Source organism: Rhinatrema bivittatum, chromosome 4 (assembly GCF_901001135.1).
Source record: "Rhinatrema bivittatum chromosome 4, aRhiBiv1.1, whole genome shotgun sequence".
Classification (NCBI taxonomy): domain Eukaryota; kingdom Metazoa; phylum Chordata; class Amphibia; order Gymnophiona; family Rhinatrematidae; genus Rhinatrema; species Rhinatrema bivittatum.
This window is the reverse complement of record NC_042618.1, coordinates 311,371,101-311,394,730: the sequence shown is the minus strand read 5'-3', so window position 1 is coordinate 311,394,730 and position 23,630 is coordinate 311,371,101. Positions and strand designations below refer to the sequence as shown.

Here is a 23,630-nt window from a genome sequence, read left to right as displayed (position 1 = left end):
GAGAAAAGGGAGTGGAGGAGGGCTGAGGGGGAGGGGATGGGATTGAGAGAGGGTGGGGAGTGACTGAGGGAAGGGGAGAGAGGTGGGAGTGACTGAGGGAAGGGGAGGGAGGTGAGAGTGAGGGGAAGAAGGCAGTGGGAGACAGAGGGTGAGTAAGACTGAGTGGAAGAAAGGGGAGGAGTGAACGAGGGGAAGGGGGAGAGAGGGAGAAAAAGTGTAGAAGGGTGCTGTGTTAGAAAATGGACTGAAAACAAAATGTAATGTAGTCCGTTTTAACGGGCTTAACGGCTTGTATATATATAAATGATCTTGAAAGGAATACGACGAGTGAGGTTATCAAATTTGCGGATGATACAAAACTATTCAGAGTAGTTAAATCACAAGCGGATTGTGATACATTACAGGAGGACCTTGCAAGACTGGAAGATTGGGCATCCAAATGGCAGATGAAATTTAATGTGGACAAGTGCAAGGTGTTGCATATAGGGAAAAATAACCCTTGCTGTAGTTACACGATGTTAGGGTCCATATTAGGAGCTACCTCCCAGGAAAAAGATCTAGGCATCATAGTGGATAATACTTTAAAATCGTCGGCTCAGTGTGCTGCAGCAGTCAAAAAAGCAAACAGAATGTTAGGAATTATTAGGAAGGGAATGGTTAATAAAACAGAAAATGTCATAATGCCTCTGTATTGCTTCATGGTGAGACCGCACCTTGAATACTGTGTATAAATCTGGTCGCTGCATCTCAAAAAAGATATAGTTGCGATGGAGAAGGTACAGAGAAGGGCAACCAAAATGATAAAGGGGATGGAACAGCTCCCCTATGAGGAAAGGCTGAAGAGGTTAGGGCTGTTCAGCTTGGAGAAGAGACGGATGAGGGGGGATCATGAGAGGTCTTGAACGAGTAGATGTGAATCGGTTATTTACACTTTCGAATAATAGAACTAGGGGGCATTCCATGAAGTTAGCAAGTAGCACATTTAAGACTAATTGGAGAAAATTATTTTTCACTCAACGCACAATAAAGCTCTGGAATTTGTTGCCAGAGGATGTGGTTAGTGCAGTTAGTGTAGCTGGGTTCAAAAAAGGTTTGGATACGTTCTTGGGGGAGAAGTCCATTAACGGCTATTAATCAAATTTACTTAGGGAATAGCCACTGCTATTAATTGCATCAGAGGCATGGGATCTTCTTAGTGTTTGGGTAATTGCCAGGTTCTTGTGGCCTGGTTTGGCCTCTGTTGGAAACAGGATGCTGGGCTTGATGGACCCTTGGTCTGACCCAGTATGGCAATTTCTTATGTTCTTATGTTCTTAAATTTTGATGCTTAACTTATCTTTTCTATTATATAACCAATTCTAAATATACCATGGCTGTGTTATCAAATAAGTATCACCTTGGAATATAATTAAACTTTAACTTTAATATTTCAAACTCTGTTCTTTAAAAACAATTTTGAGCTTTTGTGTGCTGTTTTCTTTGTTTTATAGGGTGCTGTAGCTACAATGAAGACTTCTTCAAATAAGTGTAACTTTGCATTAACTTTATGACTTTAATTTTCTTTTCTCTTTGTTTTGATGTTTGTCTTTTCTTTCCCTTTTGTGTATTTCTCTTTCTCTCTCTGTATTCTTGCTATATGAATGAAACTTTTATTTTTTCTGGTGATATCTTAGCGAAATGTCTGTAGGCATGTGCATACATTACCATTTTTGTTTTTTTCCTTGAACTGCTGGGAAGCACTAATCATGAGTATAGCTAGCACTCAACAATCTCCTTTTTGGATTCGCAGTCTCTGGGCAGAGATACTCTTCTTTTTTCTTTGCTGGATTTGTGATTCTCTTTTGCCTACTACTCTATTCTTTAAATAACAGACCAGGATGAAATACTAGCTAACCTCAACCTGATCTTCAGACATCTAGATATGTTCTCTGTTGTGTATGGAAAATCGAAATAGATGCGGGTGAAACTACACGTGACTCTCAAAATGTAAATCAACATCCAACTTCATAAATGAGAGTCAAAAAAGTCACTACATACATAGCATGCATATATAAATCCTTTTATTACCACAGCTTCATAGAAAAATAACTCTAAAACAGTCATACTCACGCCACATTCATACCTTAAAAACACTAAGCATCAAAAAGTTGTAAGATACAAGAACAATAATATGTGTATTAAATGACATACATCAAATGTGCCACCTTTTACAAAATAATATTGTAAAATACAAATATGACACCGTAGCTTTTTCAAATTTAGTAACCACAAAGGAGCTTTAATAAATCCTTCTTTTCCTGAATGGCACCACAATGATGATCATCATTATTATTTCAAAATGTAGCGGTAATTATTTCTTCATAGAACTTTTAAATTTGTACTCAAGTGATTTTGAAGACTTGTCTTCACTTGAGTTTCTGCTCGCGTTCCCATGCCTGTTCCCTACAAGGGACCCTCAGGGGAAACATATGTATCTAAGAATTGCTTATCTGAGCAAAGAGGTGTAATCCCACCGATACACAGAAATATCATCAGCTATCTTCTATGAAGACACCAAAAACCGTTAGACCGAATACCGCCGTGTACAAGGTCTCTCTCTCAAGACGGTGCCGGAATATTCTGAATGGCGGTGACGTTTTGTCATCTTGCCATATTCATGCCTTCCTGAAGTTTGGGAGGGAGCTACTTTAGAGCTGTCTCTGAGTCTCTATACATGCCATGTGCTCTTCGGAGCTAAAAACATGTTAGGCATTTATGAGGACACTGTGTGGATATTTTCGGTGCTTGTTCTGCTTCCTTAAATTTATTGTGGGTCTGTGCCACTTGATCGCCTTGCTCCCCTGACAGTGTTCTTCCCAGGTCAGCTCACCAGCTTGTTTACCCAAGCCATGCTTGAGCTGTCATGGCAACAGCAGTTTAGAATTCTGAGCAGCTGTACCCCTATGCATGATTAATACGAGGTAATACAGATACTTCATTTCTTTTAGTTTTTGAAGGGAATAAAAACTCATTTTCCTCATTTTCAAGATTTCTCCTAATCCTCTCAAAGTCTGTTGTATTTGTTTCATGTGATTTAGGCTCTTCCTGTCTAGATTTTTTTTTTTTTTTTTTTTTACCTTCATCATCTGTGGCTGTCAGATCCTGCAGCATGATGCTGCTGCACAAGCTACCTCAGCCCTGTGAAAGTGTAACCGGATACCCAGCAGCTCTTAGTGCCGCTGCCTTGCGATTGCCCAGCATTTCCTGCTATTCAGTCCCCCTTCCAGGCCTTAAAACAGGTCTTTTTTTTTTTTCTGGGGTACCTTGCCACATTCTGAATGCTACCCGGCCATGAGTCTATGCTTCTTTAAGGGCATGGGTCTGATAGGGGAGTGACACTCAAGTTGATTAGCACTTGTAAGAAAGTGCGCTGGGAGGAGATGTCCTTTTCAGAGCGGTGACCCTAAGCAGCTGCATAATTGCCTAGTGGGATGTCTGGGCCTTTATGTACCTAACGATCTTGATAACATTAATGCTCTCGTCCTGTTACACTGATCCAGCATCAGAAAATTAGTGACAAGGTGAGTCGCTTTTTTTATGAGAAATGATGATGTTTCTGTTTTTTCAGTTTCATTGCATAATACAGTCAGGCTCGCTATGGTTTCCAGAGGATGTATGTGAGCAAGACTGAGTGAGCCAGTAAGAATGTGTGTGAGAGGGAATGAGTGAGTTAATGAGCATATGAGTGAGCAAGAAGACTATTTAAACCAGTGAGCAAGAGCGAGTCAGTGAACATGTATTTGAGAGAATATAAGGGAGTTTGTGTAAGAATGAACATGTATGTTAGAGATGTTAGGTGATATGATATAGACTTTCAGATACTTGAAAGGTTTTAATGATCCAAAGACAACGACAAACCTTTTCCATAGGAAAAAAATCAGCAGAACCAGGGGTCACGATTTGAAGCTCCAGGGAGGAAGATTCAGAACCAATGTCAGGAAGTATTTCTTCACGGAGAGGGTGGTGGATGCCTGGAATGCCCTTCCGGAGGAAGTGGTGAAGACCAGAACTGTGAAGGACTTCAAAGGGGCGTGGGATAAACACTGTGGATCCATAAAATCAAGAGGCCGTCAATAAAGAGTGGGTGGCTAGCCAGAATGACGGCTACTGCCTGGAGACAATACCCTTATTCAATAAACATACACATGGTTACTGTGACTCCAACATCGCTCTAAGCTACAACAGCAAGAGGAAATGTGGAAAAAAGGATTTGCACTCACAAAGTGGGGAGTAGCTGGCTTGTTACGGCGGTTACTACCCCAAACCAAATAAGCCTGATACTTCACTTTCAATGCATATCCAGCATAGCTCTCTGCTTCAACGGCAGGGGAGAAGAAAAACTGATACTTCACGCATATCCAGCATAGCTCCCTGCTTCAACGGCAGGGGAGAAGAAAACCTGATACTTCACGCATATCCAGCATAGCTCTCTGCTTCAACGGCAGGGGAGAAGAAAAACTGATACTTCACGCATATCCAGCATAGCTCTCTGCTTCAACGGCAGGGGAGAAGAAAAACTGATACTTCACGCATATCCAGCATAGCTCCCTGCTTCAACGGCAGGGGAGAAGAAAACCTGATACTTCACGCATATCCAGCATAGCTCTCTGCTTCAACGGCAGGGGAGAAGAAAAACTGATACTTCACGCATATCCAGCATAGCTCTCTGCTTCAACAGCAGGGGAGAAGAAAAAAGGATTCGCACTCACAAAGCGGGGAGTAGCTGGCTTGTTACGGCGGTTACTACCCCAAACCAAATAAGCCTGATACTTCACTTTCAATGCATATCCTGCTTCAACGGCAGGGGAGAAGAAAAACTGATACTTCACGCATATCCAGCATAGCTCTCTGCTTCAACAGCAGGGGAGAAGAAAAAGGATTCGCACTCACAAAGCGGGGAGTAGCTGGCTTGTTACGGCGGTTACTACCCCAAACCAAATAAGCCTGATACTTCACTTTCAATGCATATCCTGCTTCAACGGCAGGGGAGAAGAAAAACTGATACTTCACGCATATCCAGCATAGCTCTCTGCTTCAACGGCAGGGGAGAAGAAAAACTGATACTACAAGCATATCCAGCATAGCTCCCTGCTTCAACAGCAGGGGAGAAGAAAAACAACCAATAAGGGCTGAACAACACAGTCTGGGTAAAACAAATAAGCATGGGTGTAGCTTGCTTATTGCGGCGGTTACTTCCCCTACTACCCATAACTAATCAAGCTTGATATTTCACTTGGTTGCAGCTCCATCACTGCTCTCTACATTAATGGTGGGGGTGGAAGGGAAATAGAACCAAAGAGCTAAGAGAAACAGATAAGTATGAGAAAAAAATGTGAAGCTTGCTGGGCAGACTGGATGGGCCGTTTGGTCTTCTTCTGCCGTCATTTCTATGTTTCTATGTTTCTATATGAGAGAGAGGAGAAAGTTTGTGTACACCTCCTATCCCTGACTAATCCATGAGAATTTCAGGGTGACTGGAGTCTAAAGTTCCTAGGTATGGAGAGCAAGGGATTATTTTTAGTTTTAGTTTTAATTATTGGGTGCTATTTGATGTGTCTGCTGTTTTGAAATATTTTATTAATGTTTGGAAAATTTTAAAAAACAGTGTTATATGTTTTAATCATTAGACATTCTATTCATCAGCTGCTTTGAAATATTTATTCTTTTTATGAGTATGGTTTTACTATTATAATTGATGGTTTATATATCTTAATTTTATTGTTTGATGTTTAATGAGGAATGATGATGTTTCTTTTTTTCCATTGTTGCACTGCATATGGAGTCTGTTTTGTTATGTTTTCCAAATCAGTTTTTGTTTGCATGTTTCTAGTTATATTTTATTGTCTCTTTATTCTGTATTGGATGAGGGTCTGTCTGTGTTCTGCATGTGTGACTGAAATGAGATATTCTGATAGCATGCAGTTTTCGTGTAGGGTTGTTAAGCTTGGTTTGTTCTGTTTTCCTAATATCGAGTGTATTGGTGTTTTAGGGCCTGGTGTAATATTTGCAGTATTCCCTTTTCATAGGTAATGAATGTACTGTTTGCCTTCAGGCAGTTAATGCAAATTGACTTAACCGACCAGGTTCGTGATCTTGGAATTTTAATTGATCAAGAATTTAGAATGAAAAATGATATCAAGCGAAAAATAAGAGATGGTTATTTTAAATTGCACATTTTAAAACGCCTTAAGCCATACTAGAATTTAATGATTTTAGAACCATTTTACAAACTCTACTTTTTTCAACTTCTGATTAATTGTAATGCTCTTTTATTTGGTCTACCTGGAAACTGCTTAAGTGTTGTGGAGCGCTAGAAGAGCGATCCCACTCCTGGGAGATGTGTGTGCCCTTGGGCCGCAGCTCGACGCCAGAGAAGTCTGAAGAGGTGCCGCGGGAGGCGTGGCATGCCCGAGCATGGGCTGGACGGAAGCAAAGCTGGAGTGATGACTGGAGACAGGCCCTCCTCCGGACCTGCATGCTTCGGAAGACCCAACAACGCTATGTTGGTCTTGTGAACAGTCCTCCGACTGTTCCCAGCCCTTTCGGACCTGCCGCAGGGTACGGCACGAAGCGGCAAGCCGGATGGAGGCCAGGGAAGCGAAGACTGGAACATAGATGCAGACGAGACTCAGACACAGGTACTGGAAGTGCAGACGTAGACTCAGGCACAGGTACTGGAAGTGCAGACGTGGACTCAGAGACAAGGTACTGGGCATGCTAACGTGGACTCAGAGACAGGTACTGGAAGTGCAGACGTAGACTCAGAGACAAGGTACTGGACGTGTTGACGTAGACTCAGGAGCGAGGTACTGGAAGTGCAAACGTAGACTCAGGAGCGAGATACTGGAGGAAGAGACGTGGAGACAGGAATGAGGTATGATGCATACAGGAGACTCAAGGGCGAGGTACGAGACTGGCATCATGAAGCGCCCTACACAGCCCGCCCGTGGGGCTGGTCACGGACCACGACAGGGGTTGCCGCAGGATACCAGGCTTACAGAGAGTTCAAGAACAAGGTAAGGCTTTCTCAGAGACTCAGGAACGAGGTGCATGGCTTGCATCACGAAGCGCCCTACTCAGCCCGCCCATGGGCTGGTCACGGACCACGACATGGCTTGCCACGAGGCACCCGGACATCTTGAAGACACAGGGACGAGGTGCTAGCTTTCAGGAGATTCAGGAACAGGGTAAGGCTTTCTCACAGACTCAGGAACGAGGTGCATGGCTTGCATCACGAAGCGCCCTACTCAGCCCGCCCATGGGGCTGGTCACGGACCACTACATGGCTTGCCGCGAGGCACCAGGACATCTTGAAGACACAGGGACGAGGTGCTAGCTTTCAGGAGATTCAGGAACAGGGTAAGGCTTTCTCACAGACTCAGGAACGAGGTGCATGGCTTGCATCACGAAGCGCCCTACTCAGCCCGCCCATGGGGCTGGTCACGGACCACTACATGGCTTGCCGCGAGGCACCAGGACATCTTGAAGACACAGGGACGAGGTGCTAGCTTTCAGGAGATTCAGGAACAGGGTAAGGCTTTCTCACAGACTCAGGAACGAGGTGCATGGCTTGCATCACGAAGCGCCCTACTCAGCCCGCCCATGGGGCTGGTCACGGACCACGACATGGCTTGCCGCGAGGCACCAGGACATCTTGAAGACACAGGAACAAGGTGCTAGCTTTCAGGAGATTCAGGAACAGGGTAGAAGCAGGTTGCTGCACTCCTGGCAGCCTATAACAGGGTTTGCTGCACACCGGCAGCCTGAAGCAGGGTTTGCTGCACACCGGCAGCCAAAGGCAAGGTAAAGGCATCAACTGGACTGGAACACGGGATCGGATTGGAAGACAGGCCAAGGGCAGGAACATGGACAGGCAAACATCAGGGCTGGAACATCAAGCAGACATCAGGACTGGAACAGCAGGTAGACATTGTAACAAGATGCCCGAATGGGAGGTAGGCAGATGTGCACAGTACTAAACACACACACACACACTATGATACAAGATACGAGATATACAGTAATGAAAATATAGCTTTATTTACAGCACACATACTTCATTTCCCGTGACTATAATACATACCAAATCAGCATCCTGCCACTCATTAGGTCAGGGAACCCCAGTGCGACCGAAAAACAGCATCAGGTCAGGGAACCCCCAGTGCGACCGAAAAACAGGAGCACACAGCTATTCAGCATCCTGCCACTCATCAGGTCGGGGAATCCCGGTGCGACCGAAAAACAGGAGCACACAGCTTCAACGGGAAAGATCCTGCGCCATTCGTCAGTGCACAGGTGAGGCTCCAAGTTCCCACCGGAGGACCCTGAACTTTTATAGGGCTTTATAAACAAGTGTGTGAACGTAGATGAGCCAGCACCTGGGTCTGGGAACCTTTCTTTAGGGCTGCAGGCCAGGCATTCCTCCGCCTGTTGAATCAGGTCCCAGGCACAGACAAGCTACTCTCCCCCACAACCACTTGTGTAAGCCCTACTGATAAACAGCTTTTTGCTTAAAAAACAAGTCCCCAGTTTAAAATGTGACAGGACAGCATAATGTTTGTTCTGAGAGCATTTTTTTTAACCCATTGTATTACAGACATCAGGACAGGACGAGGAGCTCCGACAGAGAACAAGTAACACTGGACCTTGCAGAAGGCTGGAACACGGATAACTCCTGGAGCAAGGATGGTAGAGTCCCAGGAGTGACCAACTCCTTGCGAAGGCAAAGTTAGAGTGAAAACTGAGCCCTTTAGTAGGGCTGATGATGACAACGCCCAGGGAGGGGCCAGCAGGGGACCACACCTGGCTGGCCCTTGAAGAGGAGTAGAGAGGCGTGCGCCCACGCCCTAGGAAGCTGGAAAGAAGGGCTGGAAGCTGGTGGCGTCCTCAGCCACATGGAGGGCCCATGGAAGCAGTGGAGCAGCCCTGGGCTGGAGCTGGGTGAAGGCAGGTCGCTGGAGCAGCTCCCAGCTGCAAGGACTGAAGCAGGAGAGGTGCTGGCTGCAGGAACGGCTCCATGCCATGGAGTCAGCCCCAGGGAGAGCCGAGAGCTGCAAGGACTGAAGCAGGAGCGGCTCCCAGCCGAAGACATCAGGTAAGAAGCAGAGGTAAGGCTGGCTGCAGGGAGCTGTGGGAGCTGTAGCAGGCTGCAGGCAGAGAAGGGAGCTGCAGGCAATGTAGAAAGCTGCAGGGACGGCTCCCTGCCGGTCGAGGACCTGGGCTGAAGCAGGCTCCAGCAGGGATGGTCTCCCTGCTGGCTGAAGGTCCCAGGATCGCGGGGAAGGCAGAAACAGGAGCAGAGGAGCCGGCCGCATGGCAACAGCTGCGGGGACGGCCCCAGCTGATTCAGGAAGAGAGAAGCAGCGTCAGTGGCCGGACTGGCCGCGAAGGTAAGAGCCTGCCCGCGCTCCTCGCGGGCAGGATCGCAACATTAAGCCCTTTGCAACTACTCCAAAAAGTGACTGCCAGAGTATTGTGTGGAAGAAAAAGATACGATCATATCACGCCAACCTTGATAGATTAGATCTACATTGGCTCCCAATAAAACAGAGAATTGAGTACAAAATTCTATGCAATATACATAAATCGTTAAATTGTGGCCGAACTGAACGGTTAAACGCCTCTTTACACTTACATACACCTGAAAGGAATCTGAGGTTAGCCAACAAAGGACTTCTTACAGTGCTGTCTATAAGAACAGCCCATTTATGCGAAGTCAGAGACAGAGCAATTTCAGTTGCGGGCCCCAAATTATGGAACTCATTATCAGATAAGCTTAGACTCCAAAAAGATATTAGAATATTTAAGAAAAACCTTAAAACCTGGTTATCCAAAAAAGCCTATGAGAACTGAAAGTTAATTGAGCACTGTCAGATGCACCTTGTGATAGTTTTAAAGCGATGGTTAAGCAGTAGTTAGCGGTCAGAAGTGTCCTTTACGATATTACTTTTTCTTTTATTAAGCAAGTTGTGTTTTAGGTTAATATATTTTAGATAATTTATATATATTTTAAATGAATTTTATTTCAATTTTTGTATTGTTTTCTTTTATTTCTTTATTGTACATTTTTATTTTCAATTTTGTATTTTATTGATTGTACACCATCTATTTTGTTTACAGATTTACAGTATATAAAATAAACAAATAAATACATTTTGTATGGGAGATTTACTATATTGTAATTCAATTTACTTAAAGCTTTCTGAAGGCTGACATGCTTTACAATAGTCCCAATAACATATGGCTGCAGGTGACTTTTTTTTTTACAGAGTTTTCAGGTTGGTACCAAATAATATACCTATTATAAGTGATATATTTACCTTAGGCATAGTGAATCCCACAGTAACGGGGGCGAAATGGGGGGCGGTCCTGTGCTAGTTGGCAGCGATCGCACCTCCGCGGTGCGATCGCTGCCGGCATCGTGCCGAATAACTACACCATAAAAGGTGTAGTTATTCAGTGCGAAACTGGCAGTGATAAAGGTGCTTACCTTTCACTGTCAGCGCAGTCTTCGCAGCATCAGCCCCGGTGCCGCCCCAACTCCTCCTCTTCTGGGGCTGATGCCGCCCCGACTCTGCCCCCATCCTGGAATCACACACGATAAGGGACTTTTCCCCTGCGAAACGTCCCTTATCGCGTGCGATCCGCTTGGAAAATGACCCCCTTAGCCGGCTAAGACCAGTTTATTCGACTAAGCTGTTTTGAATATCAGGCTCCTCATGTTTTGTGATTTTATGAATGTTTATTTATAGCTTACCTTGAACTGTGGATAAGAGCAAGGAACCAGTCTTTTAAATAAATAAATGTACATTTGGGAATGTCGGGGACGTTATGGTACAAATGCATGAGTGGTAACTCTATTAGATTTCTAGAAAGTCTGAGTATTGTTTCCTTAGTAATAATTCTTGTCACTTTAAACATTGTACAGTAAAATCTGAGCTAGATGTCTTGGTACTAATTAATGCAATTAGTTTAAAAATCACATCCAATAACTTTATCAATTAGCTAATTAGCATGGTGGAGACAAGTAATATTACAAAGTGCACTGCACATCAATCAGGTTGATTCATAAACCTTTCTAATCCTAAACAGGATTTATCTGGATTTAAATGCAAGTCCTGCCTTCGAGTCCACAATTTCCAGACAACAGTGGAGGCCAGCAAGACTCAGGCTTGCTCCTGAATTTCCCTCAAAATCTTTCAGAAGGATGGGAAACAGCAAAAGTGGCGCCTTATCAAAGCAAATCCTGCAGGAGCTGCAGATGAACACCAAGTACAGCCAGGATGAGTTGTGCGTCTGGTATCAGTCCTTCCTGAAGGAGTGCCCCAATGGTAGGATCTCCAAAGAGCAGTTTGAGAACATCTATGCCAGATTTTTCCCTGATGCAGACCCCAAAGCTTATGCACAGCACGTCTTCAGGAGTTTTGATGCCAACAATGATGGCACATTGGACTTTAAAGAATATATGGTTGCTTTTCACATGACCTCAACGAGTAAAACCGACAAGAAACTAGAATGGGCATTCTCACTGTTTGATGTGGATGGCAATGGAAAAATCAGCAAAGGAGAAGTGCTTCAAATAGTTACGGTATAGTCTATTTTCTCTTAATGAGCTTGCGTTACTTCCCCAAGAGTTATCACCCAATAACATATTCTGTATATCACATGTTCTTACATATGATAGTGTAGAATATAAATATATGACTTAGGAAAGATGTAGCTGAATTAGGCACACCTGTGTGGAAGCAGCTTCTTCAGTTTCACTCGTTTCCAGCTCCAGTTTAGTTTTAAGATCAGTTTAAATTATTTCCAGTGTTAATGCAGTAAATTGTCATAGCAAAAATAGTGCACATGAGAAAAATCCTTAAAGAGCAAGGGGGTCTCGATAGTTATCTCAAAGAAGAAAATAGGTTTTCCCCCCTCTAATACCTGAGCACAAAGAAGTTTTCAATTATAGACTGCAACACAGATTTTACTAATGCTTTTTTGCAAGCACATCAGTTGTGTACACACACACACATACACCAAGCTATGAATAAATCCTATACATCATCTCTAATTTAATGCAATGTTTATTGCTTTAGGAAAGAAACACCTTACATATATAAAACAGGATGAGTATATTTTATGTACCATATAAATATCCATGGCTAATTTTAGACATACTGAGTCACAAGGCAGAAGCTTGAGAGGAAGCCCTCAATCCTAGTTCTCTAATCTCTGTCTCCCTCTCTACCACCTTCATCCATGGCCCCTTCACTGCTCTTATCTCTCTTAGCCCTTCTCTATCCAGCTCATTGGCCCTTTCTGGCTGTTCTCCCTCTTACTCCCCTAGCCCTCTATGGCTCCCTTCCTTGTTCTTCTACTTCTAATCTCCTTTCCACCATGGCTCCTTCCTCACTTTTCTCCATCCTAACCACTCTCTGCATTGTGGCCCATTCCTGGTTCTTTTCCCTCATACTTCCTTTCCCTGCTCCTTTCCCTCTTACCCCCTCTTCTCCCATTTGCCCGTCCTGTCTCCTCTCCTTCCTACACCTACAACACCTCCCCTCTTGGCCCCATCCCTGTTCCTCTCACTCCAATCCCTCTTGTCCCTCCTTCTTGGCACCCTCCACCCATAACCCCTCCTTGGCTCCCAGGCCCTTCCTATCTCCTCTCCCCCCTATACTCAGAGCACCTCCCCCATGGCCCTTTCAGATCTCCCCTTTTGCCCATGTGCCATTCTAGGCTTTCCTCCTTCTCCATCCATAATCCCTTTCTTCCTGACTCCTAGCCCATTCACCAGGGCCCTATCCTGGCACCTATCCTTTCTATCCTCTCCAAAATAATCTTCCCTGCTCCTCTCTCTCCTATGTTTCCCCATGGCCCCTTCCTGATTCTTATCCTTCCTCCCTCACCATGGCTTCTTACTGGAACCAATCCCTCCTACCTCCCCAGTATGTTCCCTTTCAGTCTCTGCTCCCCACAATATCTCCTTCCCAGCTCTTATGGCAACTTTTTTGCTCCTCTCCCCTCTCCTTTGCCCCCATAGCCTCTTCCCAGCTCCTGGATTCTCTTTCTTCCTCCACGGCCCCTTCCGGTCTCCTCTTCAGCTCTTCATCTCACCTCATATGACTGACTGGACCTGTTCTGCCCCCATGAACTGTGGTGTTTGCTGTATATATAAAGTTGTTCTGTTCCTACTTGTAAGCTAGAGTGATGTCACAGAAGGACTACAAGCCCCTATAATCCTGTAGTCTTGTTACTGCTAGTCCTTTATGGTCACATGTTTCTGGGTACTTCCTATTGACTCAGATACTGCTTCTTGCCTGCAGAGACCTTTTCAGTTTGCAAGTGGATTTCTGAGAGAAAGAGGAAAGAAGCAAACAGTCTCTCATCTCTCATATTCCTTGGGAATGCATTTCCTTTTTACTACACAGATACAAACAGTTAGACACAGACATACATATATAAAAGGTGTACTTAAATTAGGGTGGCAAACTTTTCCATGGACCATAACTGGACACCCCACTAAACTTCATGCTTTGGGAGGGGAAGCGGGAGGGGGGGAGGTTACAGACTACTGCCAGTTGTTGATCCACTCATTACTTGGCTTTCAAGCTCCTCTCTCAATATAATTTGTTTTATAAAATAATATTTCAACTATCCTCAAATATATCAGCCTCTCTCATACAGTTTTGCTCTCTATCACAGCTAAAGCCTACTACACAACCACCTCAATACTTCCCCATAAACTAGACTTGTGGGAATTCTGCACTACTACGGAGTGCAGAATTCCTGTAGAATACTCCTACTGCGCAGTTGCATAGAATTTGCTCAGAATTTGGCAGGCCCAGCACCAGGGCCTACTCCTTTGCAGCATGCAGAGGCTCCCAGACCCTCGCTGGACCCCCAGGGACTTTTGGCCAGCTTGGGGGGGGCCTCCTGACCCCCACAAGACTTGCCAAAAGTCCAGCGGGGGTCCGGGAGCGACCTCCTGCACTCGGGCCGTATTGCCAATATTCAAAATGGTGCAGGCGCTACTTTTGCCCTCACTATGTCATACGGGTCATATGACATAGTGAGGGCAAAGGTAGCGACATAGTGAGGGCAAAGGTAGCACCGGCGCCATTTTGAATATTGGCAATACGGCCCGAGTGCAGGAGGTCGCTCCCGGACCCCCGCTGGACTTTTGGCAAGTCTTGTGGGGGTCAGGAGGCCCCCCCAAGCTGGCCAAAAGTCCCTGGGGGTCCAGCGGGGGTCCAGGAGTGATCTCCTGCACTCGTGACGTTGGGTGACAGGAACCAAAATGGCACCGGCGCTACCTTTGCCCTGTCATATGGTAAGGGCAAAGGGCCACCGGCGCCATTTCTATTAACGCAGCCGTGGCCCGAGAGCGGGAGATCGCACCGGGACACACCCCCCCCCCCCCCCACTGGACCCCAGGTAATTTAAAACATTTTGGGGGGTTCGGGAGGGTGGGGGATTTGTTTTAAAGGGTCGGGGTGGGTTTTAGGGCTGTTTTGGTGTGCTGGTTTTCCCGCCCTCCCCCGATTTATGATTTTTTAACAAAAAAAACCATGACGATCAGATTTCCCTACCCCCCCCCCAGCCAAAATCGATCATTAAGATGATCGATCACACGATTCACATCCCTAATAAACACACAGTCTCCTCACTTATACACACACACATACTCCCAAACACACAGCCTCCTCTCTCAGACACAGGTGGTTCACTCTCCCTTCTTTAAAACCTTCCCAGCCTTTCTTCTGTGTCTCCCTTGTGCCTCCTGTCTCTTAATATGCCCTCCCCGTCCTCTGTGCACTACTCTCTTGTGCTGCCTTCCTGTCTCTAGTCCCCTCCCTCCCCATGCTCTTCTCTTTCTCTCCCTCCTTCTTCCTTCCTGTCTCCCTCTCCTCCCCAGTGCCTTCCTCTTTATCTATCTCCTTTCCTCCCATTCCTCCCTGTCTCCTTTGTGCCTCTTCTGTCTCTTCCTTACCTTCCTCATCTATGTCTCCTGTCTTCCCTCATTCTCCCATTATGCCTCTCCCCTTCCCTGTGACTTTCTTTCCTTCCATACCCACTGTGTGTCTCTTTCCTCCCTTGTTCCCCATCAAGTAAATTTTAAAAGGAGTGCACGTTCGCCCATAAATGCACATATTGGACACATGAGCAAAAATATGGTCAATTTTATATCGTACGTGCAAGTACCCGCGTATCATTTAAAATATGCCCTACTGCACCTATGTGTGGAGCCTTTATGTGCGTTTTCTTAAGTGACAAGAGAGAATCTGATACTCTATATTTATCCCAGGACAAGCAGGATGCTAGTCCTCACATGTGGGTGACATCACCGAAGGAGCCCAGCACGGGAAATCTTTGTCAAAGTTTCTAGAAACGTTTGACCGGCCGTGTGAGGCCACTGAGCATGCCCAGCATGCTATGATATTCTCTGCCACAGGTGTCTTTCTTCAGTCTTCGCTTTTCCTCGCTGCTGTTCGCATCGCGGGATTAGAGCCCTTGCGTTCTTCGCAATTCTTGTGACTGAAAAAGTCAATATTTTTTCAATTTTGCTGATATTCTCTCTCATAGGAGCTCTCAAGCTCGCCGGCTGGTGAGTACCATTCCCTTGATTCTCATATTGGCTCACACTCGCATCCATCGACGGCCGTCGATTCCAAAATGGCGACGGGATTCAAAAAGTGCCCGATTTGTAATAGGAATATGTCGATAACTGATCCGCATTTGGAGTGTGTACTCTGCCTCGGAGAAAAACACGATGTCGGTACATGCCCCAAATGAGCAGAAATGACAGTAAAAGGACGGAAAGCCAGACAAGAGAAGATGGAACATCTGTTTCAACTTCAGTTAATCCCTTCTCCCTCGAAATCATCGAGGTCATCTCCGGCCGGAGCGACCAAAAGGGCTTTATTTAAAAAACCGCGTCCGGATGGATCCAGTGATCGCCCGTCCTCACCATCGTCGGTACTATCGACTAAATCGGCAGAACACCAAAAATCCAAACATCAGCATCGACATCGATGTCCGTCATCTTCTACATCGATGTCCCAGGACGAATCGATGCCAAAGCAGCCCCGACAACAGGAAACACCGGCACCTTCAATGCCTGGGCCTTCGTTTTCGCTGATTCCAACCACTTCGTCGATGGACACCTCCGTACCGCTACCGCGTACAACATCGGTGACTTCACCACTTGTACAGCCGGAATTGTCTATATTAATAAGACAAGCGGCCCTATAAGCTCTTCAAGAGCAAAATGTTCCAACGGTTCCGTCGATGCCGACACCGTCCGTGTCGATGCTGATACCTACAGCATCGATGCCGATGCCTCCAGCATCGATGCCGATGACTCCAACTTCCATCCCGATGCCTCCAACGTCGATGCCGGTAGTAGTACCGATGCCGATGGTACCACCGATGACAGCGCCTTTCTTGCCCCCGAGGATTTCGACTGGTTTCATAACCACTACACCAAGGCTCGGGACACAATCCACATCACTCTTTGCTCATATTCCATCGAGCCCCTTGATGTCAGTACCATCGGTGCCATTTCCACCGACCACGACATCGAGAACATCCCCGCTACCATCGGGGCAGCCTGCATTGGAACCTCCAGAAGTCCAAGATGAGGCTTTTTAATGACGCCTTTTACAAAGGTATCAAAATGTGATCGATAATTTACCATCTACTAGGCCACATACTACTTTTGCAGGATTTTCCATCGATGACCCACAGCCAGGTCCTTCAGGACGCCATGTCCCATCTAAACCAATGCCAAAATCACCTTATAGAGAAGATTCTGAAGATTCCTGGGATGATGAACCCTCTCATATTTCTTCAGAGGAATTCATGTCTAACCCTTCTTCTCCTGATCAAAGAAAGAAGTCACCCCCAGAGGATCTTTCCTTCTCCTCATTCATACAAAGCATGTCTGACTCAATTCCATTCAAACTTACAGCAGAGGAAGACACAAGAGCACAAACCCTTGAGGTTTTACAGTTTGTGGATCCACCCAAACAAGTACTGGCGGTACCAGTACATGAGGTTTTACTAGATCTCCAAAAACGAATCTGGGAACACCCAGCTTCTACTCCTGCAGTGAATAAACGTGTGGACACTACTTACATAGTCCAACCAGCTCCAGGCTACCACAAACAGCAATTACCACACCAGTCTGTAGTAGTGGAGTCAGCACAGAAAAAATCTAAACGTGTGCGCCCACACTCATTCATCCCACCTGGTAGAGAACACAGATTCCTGGATACACTAGGTAAAAAAGTCTATCAGAGTTCCATGTTGAGCACCAAAATTTCTGCTTATCAACTCTACATCACTTAATACCAGCGGAACCTCTGGAAGCAGATGGAAGAGTTTGTAACCTCCTTACCCACCCAGTTCCAGGAACCTGCACAAGCTGTAATAACAAAGGGACTGGAGGCAGGCAAACATGAGGTGAGAGCAGTCTATGATAATTTTGAGACTGCTTCCAGGACAGCAGCAGCTGGAATCACTGTTCGCAGATGGGCCTGGCTCAAAGCATCCGACCTCAGAATTGAGGTACAAGACAAACTTGTGGACCTGCCCTGTCTTGGTGACAATCTGTTTGGGGACAAAATTCAAGAAGCTGTACAACAGCTTAAGGACCACACTGAGACTCTACGTCAGCTGTCTCAAACCCCTCAAGAGCCTGCTACTCAGTCTTCTCGTCGTCCTCCACGAAGAGATATGTGACGTTCCTATTACAGGCCACGCAGATACTACCCCCACACTTCTAGGGGTACGTCCAGCAGACCTACACAATGCTCCCAGGCCAGACAATCCAGGCCTGCTCGTCCACAACCTCCTGCACAGACAGGCCCTGCAACAGGCTTTTGAAACAAAGACCAGAGAACAGACCCAACCTTGCAATCCCAAGCCAAATCTACCGGTGGGAGGAAGAATATCTCATTTTCACACAAATTGGCAAAACATAACATCAGATTAATGGGTACTTTCCATAGTCTCTCGAGGCTACAAACTAAATTTCACCTCAATTCCTCCAGAATTTCCACCAACTTCCTGCCCACGACAAAATTCTCAACTGCATCAATTACAGGCAGAATTATCCACCCTTCTGAGATGCAGGGCCATACAACCAGTGCCCCGGACACAGCAGGGCAGAGGATTCTACTCCCGATACTTCCTCATTCCAAAGAAAACCGGAGGCCTACGTCCCATCCTAGACCTCAGAAATCTCAACAAATTTCTGAAGAAAGAAAAATTCAGGATGGTATCTTTAGGCACCATGCTTCCACTTCTTCAAGCAAGAGATTGGCTTTGTTCTCTGGATTTTCAAGATGCTTATGCTCACATTCCAATATACCCTCCTCATCCTGCGCTTCACAGTAGACCATCAACATTACCAATACAGAGTTCTACCCTTTGGACTTACATCTGCTCCCAGAGTCTTCACCAGTCATAGCAGGACACTTGCACAAAGAAGGTGTCCATGTTTTCCCATATCTAGACGACTGGCTCATAAGGAGTCCATCTCAACAAGGAGCAATAACTTCTCTCACTTGAACAATTGCTCTACTTCACTCCATGGGATTTCTCATCAATTATCAAAAATCCCATTTCACTCCAACTCATCTGCTTCACTTCATAGGAGCAGAGTGGAACACAGATCTAGCAAAGGCTATTCTACCTATAGATTGTGCAGATGCCCTCATTCTACTAGCAAATTCCATTTCCTTACGAACACAGACCACAGCCCATCAGTTTCTGATACTGCTAGGTCATATGGCCTCCACAGTTCACATTACACCAATGGCAAGGCTTGCCATGCGAGTGGCCCAATGGACTTTACGATCACAATGGATTCAAGCCATTCAACCACTACATTATCCAATTCAAGTGACCCACCAACTAAGATCATGTCTACTTTGGTGGACGAACAAAGACAACCTGTGCAAAGGCCTACCCTTTCAACAACCAGTCCCACAGATAACTTTAACTACAGATGCATCCACCTTAGGTTGGGGAGCTCATTTAGACAATCTCCACACTCAAGAGACTTGAACAAAACTCGAAGCAACATATCAAATCAATTTTCTGGAACTTCGAGCTATACGTTATGCACTGCATGCGTTCAAGGACTGCCTCTCACACAAGACTGTTCTAATCCAAACAGACAACACAGTAGCCATGTGGTACATCAACAAACAGGGAGGTACGGGCTCGTATCTCCTTTGTCAAGAAGCTGCACAAATTTGGGGCTGGGCCCTGAACCACTCAATGTTCCTACGAGCCACTTATCTCGCAGGCATTCACAATGTAGTAGCAGATCGACTCAGTCGTCAATTCCAACCACACGAATGGTCCCTGGATCCTGCAGTAGCGACCAGGATATTTCAGCGTTGGGGACAACCAACAATAGACCTCTTTGCGTCACATCTGAATCACAAAGTGGACAAATTCTGTTCTCTTCACAAACAGAACAATCAGCCAGCCAAGGACGCCTTCGCTCACCCTTGGAGCTCAGGCCTACTATACGCGTATCCTCTGATACCACTCATAACCAAAACGTGAAGTTACAACAGGACAAAGGGTCCATGATACTCATAGCCCCATACTGGCCTCGACAAGTATGGTTCCCCACACTGCTAGACCTCTCAGTCAGGGGTCCAATTCGACTGGGAGTAGCTCCCACTCTCCTAACTCAGGATCAGGGTCGGCTGCGACATCCCATCCTTCAATCCCTATCCCTAACAGCATGGATGTTGAAAGCTTGATCTTGCAACCACTCAATCTTTCCTCCAATATATCTCAAGTGCTCATAGCTTTACGTAAACCTTCCACACGAAAGAACTATGCTTCTAAATGGAAGAGGTTCACTTTGTGGTGCTCCGAAAAGAACATAAATCCTTTCACCTGCCCCACAACTTCTCTACTAGACTACTTATACCATCTTTCAGAATCTGGTCTCCAGACTTCATCGGTAAGAGTACATTTAAGTGCAATCTCTGCATACCATAACAAGATAGCAGATGCACCTATCTCCACACAACCTCTCGTAAGCAGTTTTATGAGAGGTTTAACTCACCTTAAGCCACCAATTCGGCCACCTGTCACAGAATGGGATCTGAATTTGGTACTAACAAGACTCATGCGTTCTCCTTTCGAACCCATAGATTCTTGTGATCTTAAATTTCTCACCTGGAAAACTATCTTCTTTATAGCCATTACATCAGCTAGAAGGGTTAGTGAGTTACAAGCGCTTGTCACGTACGCACCTTATACTAAGTTCCTACATGACAAAGTGGCTCTCCGTACTCATCCAAAATTCCTTCCTAAGATAGTTACAGAATTTCACTTGAACCAATCCATAAATTTACCCATATTTTTTCCAAGGCCTCATTCCCATCCAGGAGAAACAGCCTTCCATACCTTAGATTGCAAGCGTGCACTAGCTTTTTATATAGACTGCACTGCAATACACAGACAATCCACACAGCTATTTGTATCCTACGACCCAAACAAACCAGGTAAAGCAATGGGTAAACATACTTTATCAAATTGGCTAGCAGATTGCATACAATTTTGTTATGAAAAAGCAGGCCTCCCTCTCCAGGGGCGAGTAAAGGCGCATTCAGTACAAGCAATGTCAACCTCAGTAGCACACTACCGTTCAGTCCCAATCCTTGACATATGTAAAGCAGCAACATGGAGTTCTCTTCACACTTTTGCAGCTCACTACTGCCTAGACAAGCAAGGACGACAAGATTCGGCCTACGGACAATCTGTCTTAAAGAATTTGTTTCCAGCTTAATCCCAACTCCTTCCACATCCAATCTTCTGTGATCTCCGGCTGATCCCTTTTCAACAACAATACTTCACAACAAAAGGACTCAGCCTCTAGCTTGCTATTCACCCATATGTGAGGACTAGCATCCTGCTTGTCCTGGGATAAAGCAAAATTGCTTACCTTGTAATAGGTGTTATCCCAGGACAGCAGGATGTAGTCCTCACAGAACCCACCCGCCACCCCGCGGAGTTGGGCTCATATCCTTTTATGATTTAATTTACTAAACTCTTTTGCTACATACTAGACTGAAGAGAGACACCTGTGGCAGAGAATATCATAGCATGCTGGGCATGCTCAGTGGCCTCACAAGGCCAGTCAAAAGTTTCTAGAACAGGGGTCAGGAACCTTTTTGGCTGAGAGAGCCATGAACGCCACATATTTTAAAATGTAATTCCATGAGAGCCATACAATATGTTTAAAACTAAATACAAGTAAATGTGTGCATTTTATGTAAGATCACACTTTTAAAGTACAATAAGTCTCTGAAAATATTACACCAGGCCTTAAGACACCAATGCATCTCCTATTAGGAAAACGGACCAAGTCAGGCTGCTATAGAGTCCTACACAGAAACTACACGCCAACAGAAAACCTCACCTGAATCACGTGCTGACCCTCACCTAACATAGAATAAAGAGACCAAAATGCATAACTAGAAGCATGCAGAAAAAACTGAATTGGAAACTGCAACAAGCCAGAGTCTCTGTATGCAGTGTAACAAAGGAAAAAAGAAACATCACCCATCCTTATAAAACAAATCAAGAAATATAAAATCATCAGCAGTAAAACTGTACTAACAAAAAGAACATATTTCGAAACAGCTGATGAATGGAATATCCAATAATTAAAAACTCATATAAAACATTTCCAGATACCAACAAAATATTTCAAAATAGCAGACACAAAGACCCAGTAATGAAAAATAATAAGGATACAAAAATTTTTTTGCTCTGCATACCTGGGAACGTTTGATATCCAGGTGTCCTGAGATTGTTCTGAATTAGCAGGAGGCGGGGTGGTTTGCTTGGAACTTTCTCCTCTCTCAGTCACATACCAGCGCTCTCTCTCACACTAGCTCTCAATGACACACCTATACACACATGCTCTCAGTACTCACATATACACATGTTTTTTCTCTCTCACTTATATAGGCTCTTAATTACACATTTACACACATGCTGTCTATCTTTTCACACTTACACACACACACAGGCTTTCAATCACATAAATACATGCTGTCTTTTTCTCTCACACACAGACTCTCATTCACATGCTTACAAACATGTCCTCTCTTTCTCTCATTTACACACAGGCTCTCAATCACATACTCACATGCTCCCTCACCTAAATCAGCTCTCAATCACACACAGACACACATGATCTCTCTCTTACTTATACACACAGGCTCTTAATCATACATACACATGATTTCTCTCACACACAAAGGATCTCAATCATACACACATACTCTTTCACACAAACAGGTTTTAAATCACAAACTTACACATACAGGTTCCCAATGGTAAACTTACATTAATGCTCTCTCTCTCACAGGCAGGCTCTCAATCACAGACATACTCTCTTTCACATATACAGGCTCTCAATCATTCACATACATGCAATCTCTCACTCACACACACAGGATCTCAAACACACATGCTTGCTCGCTCATTCACTCTCTCTCCCCCCCCCCCACCCCGGGAACTCGCGGCAGCAGCAGCAGCCTCCTCCCAACGCTAACCTTCATTTTCAGCCCTCGCGGAGGAGGAGTACCATCGGCCGCGGTTGAAGCTCTTCATTTTCCTCCGAGCCGCGCTGCAGTCTTCTTTCCGTCGGACCAACACAGACCACACTAGCGTGGCCTCTTCTTGCCGCGCACGCACCCGATGCTCTCCACTTCCTCTTCCGGGCCGTGGGGGGGGGGCCGGGAAAAAGAGACCACACTAGCGTGGTCTCTTCCCGCGCACGCACCCGATGCTCACCACTTCCTCTTCCGGGCCGTGGGGGGGGGGGGGGCGGGAAGAAGAGAGCATGCCTGTGCCGCCGACTCCAGCTATTCTGCCGCGTTCGGGCTGACAGCATTTTAAGCCCGGGCGGAGGAGGACCGGGGAGCAGCTGGGTCAGCGGGGGACTGGAAAGTGTGGCGACACTTGTCTGCGAGCCAGATGCAACCCTCAAAAGAGCCATATCTGGCTCGCGAGCCATGGGTTCCTGACCCCTGTTCTAGAAACTTTGACAGAAAGATTTCCTGCGCTGGGCTCCGTTGGTGATGTCACCCATATGTGAGGACTACATCCTGCTGTCCTGGGATAACACCTATTACAAGGTAAACAATTTTGCTATCTCTCTCTATAAGAGGAGCACTTTCAACAGGGTGGATTTTAGAAGGGACAGTGTTACAAGAGTCTACAGACCCTTGCATTCTAGGCAGACCAATGTAACACCATCACCTCCCCCCCCCCCCCCACCCCCCTGTGTTTAGGATCCCTCTGGCCCATAATCTCCAGACTTGAGCCTCATCAGGATCAATAGTAAAGTTATGCAGGTAAGATGGCGCACGTTGTCATATTCAACTTTGCAAAATTCAAGGGTTACGCGTGTACGTCTTTGCTCTGCCCCAGAATGCCCATTCCATGCCTCTTTTCTGCCTCCTTATTCTTAACCCCCACACAGATATGTACGAGCATACTTCCCGGTTTCTTAAAATTCGCATTGCTTGAGTGCGCCGCCCACATACGAGTGT

The 23,630-nt window shown here is 45.6% G+C and overlaps 1 protein-coding gene across 2 annotated transcripts in view; it reads left to right on the top strand.

Moving 5' to 3' along the window:
- Window positions 1-2,911: 2,911 nt before the first annotated feature.
- Window positions 2,912-23,630, top strand: part of RCVRN (recoverin) — a 34,065-nt gene continuing 13,346 nt past the window's right edge. The window contains exons 1-2 of one of the 2 annotated variants that reach the window (XM_029600259.1): window positions 2,912-2,960; window positions 11,131-11,626. In XM_029600259.1, coding sequence (XP_029456119.1) covers window positions 2,947-2,960; window positions 11,131-11,626 — 510 coding nt within the window. In that variant the 5' untranslated portion in view covers window positions 2,912-2,946. Of the gene's footprint in view, window positions 2,961-3,232; window positions 3,561-11,130; window positions 11,627-23,630 lie in introns of those variants that run through there. The other variant, XM_029600260.1, reaches the window with a different exon arrangement.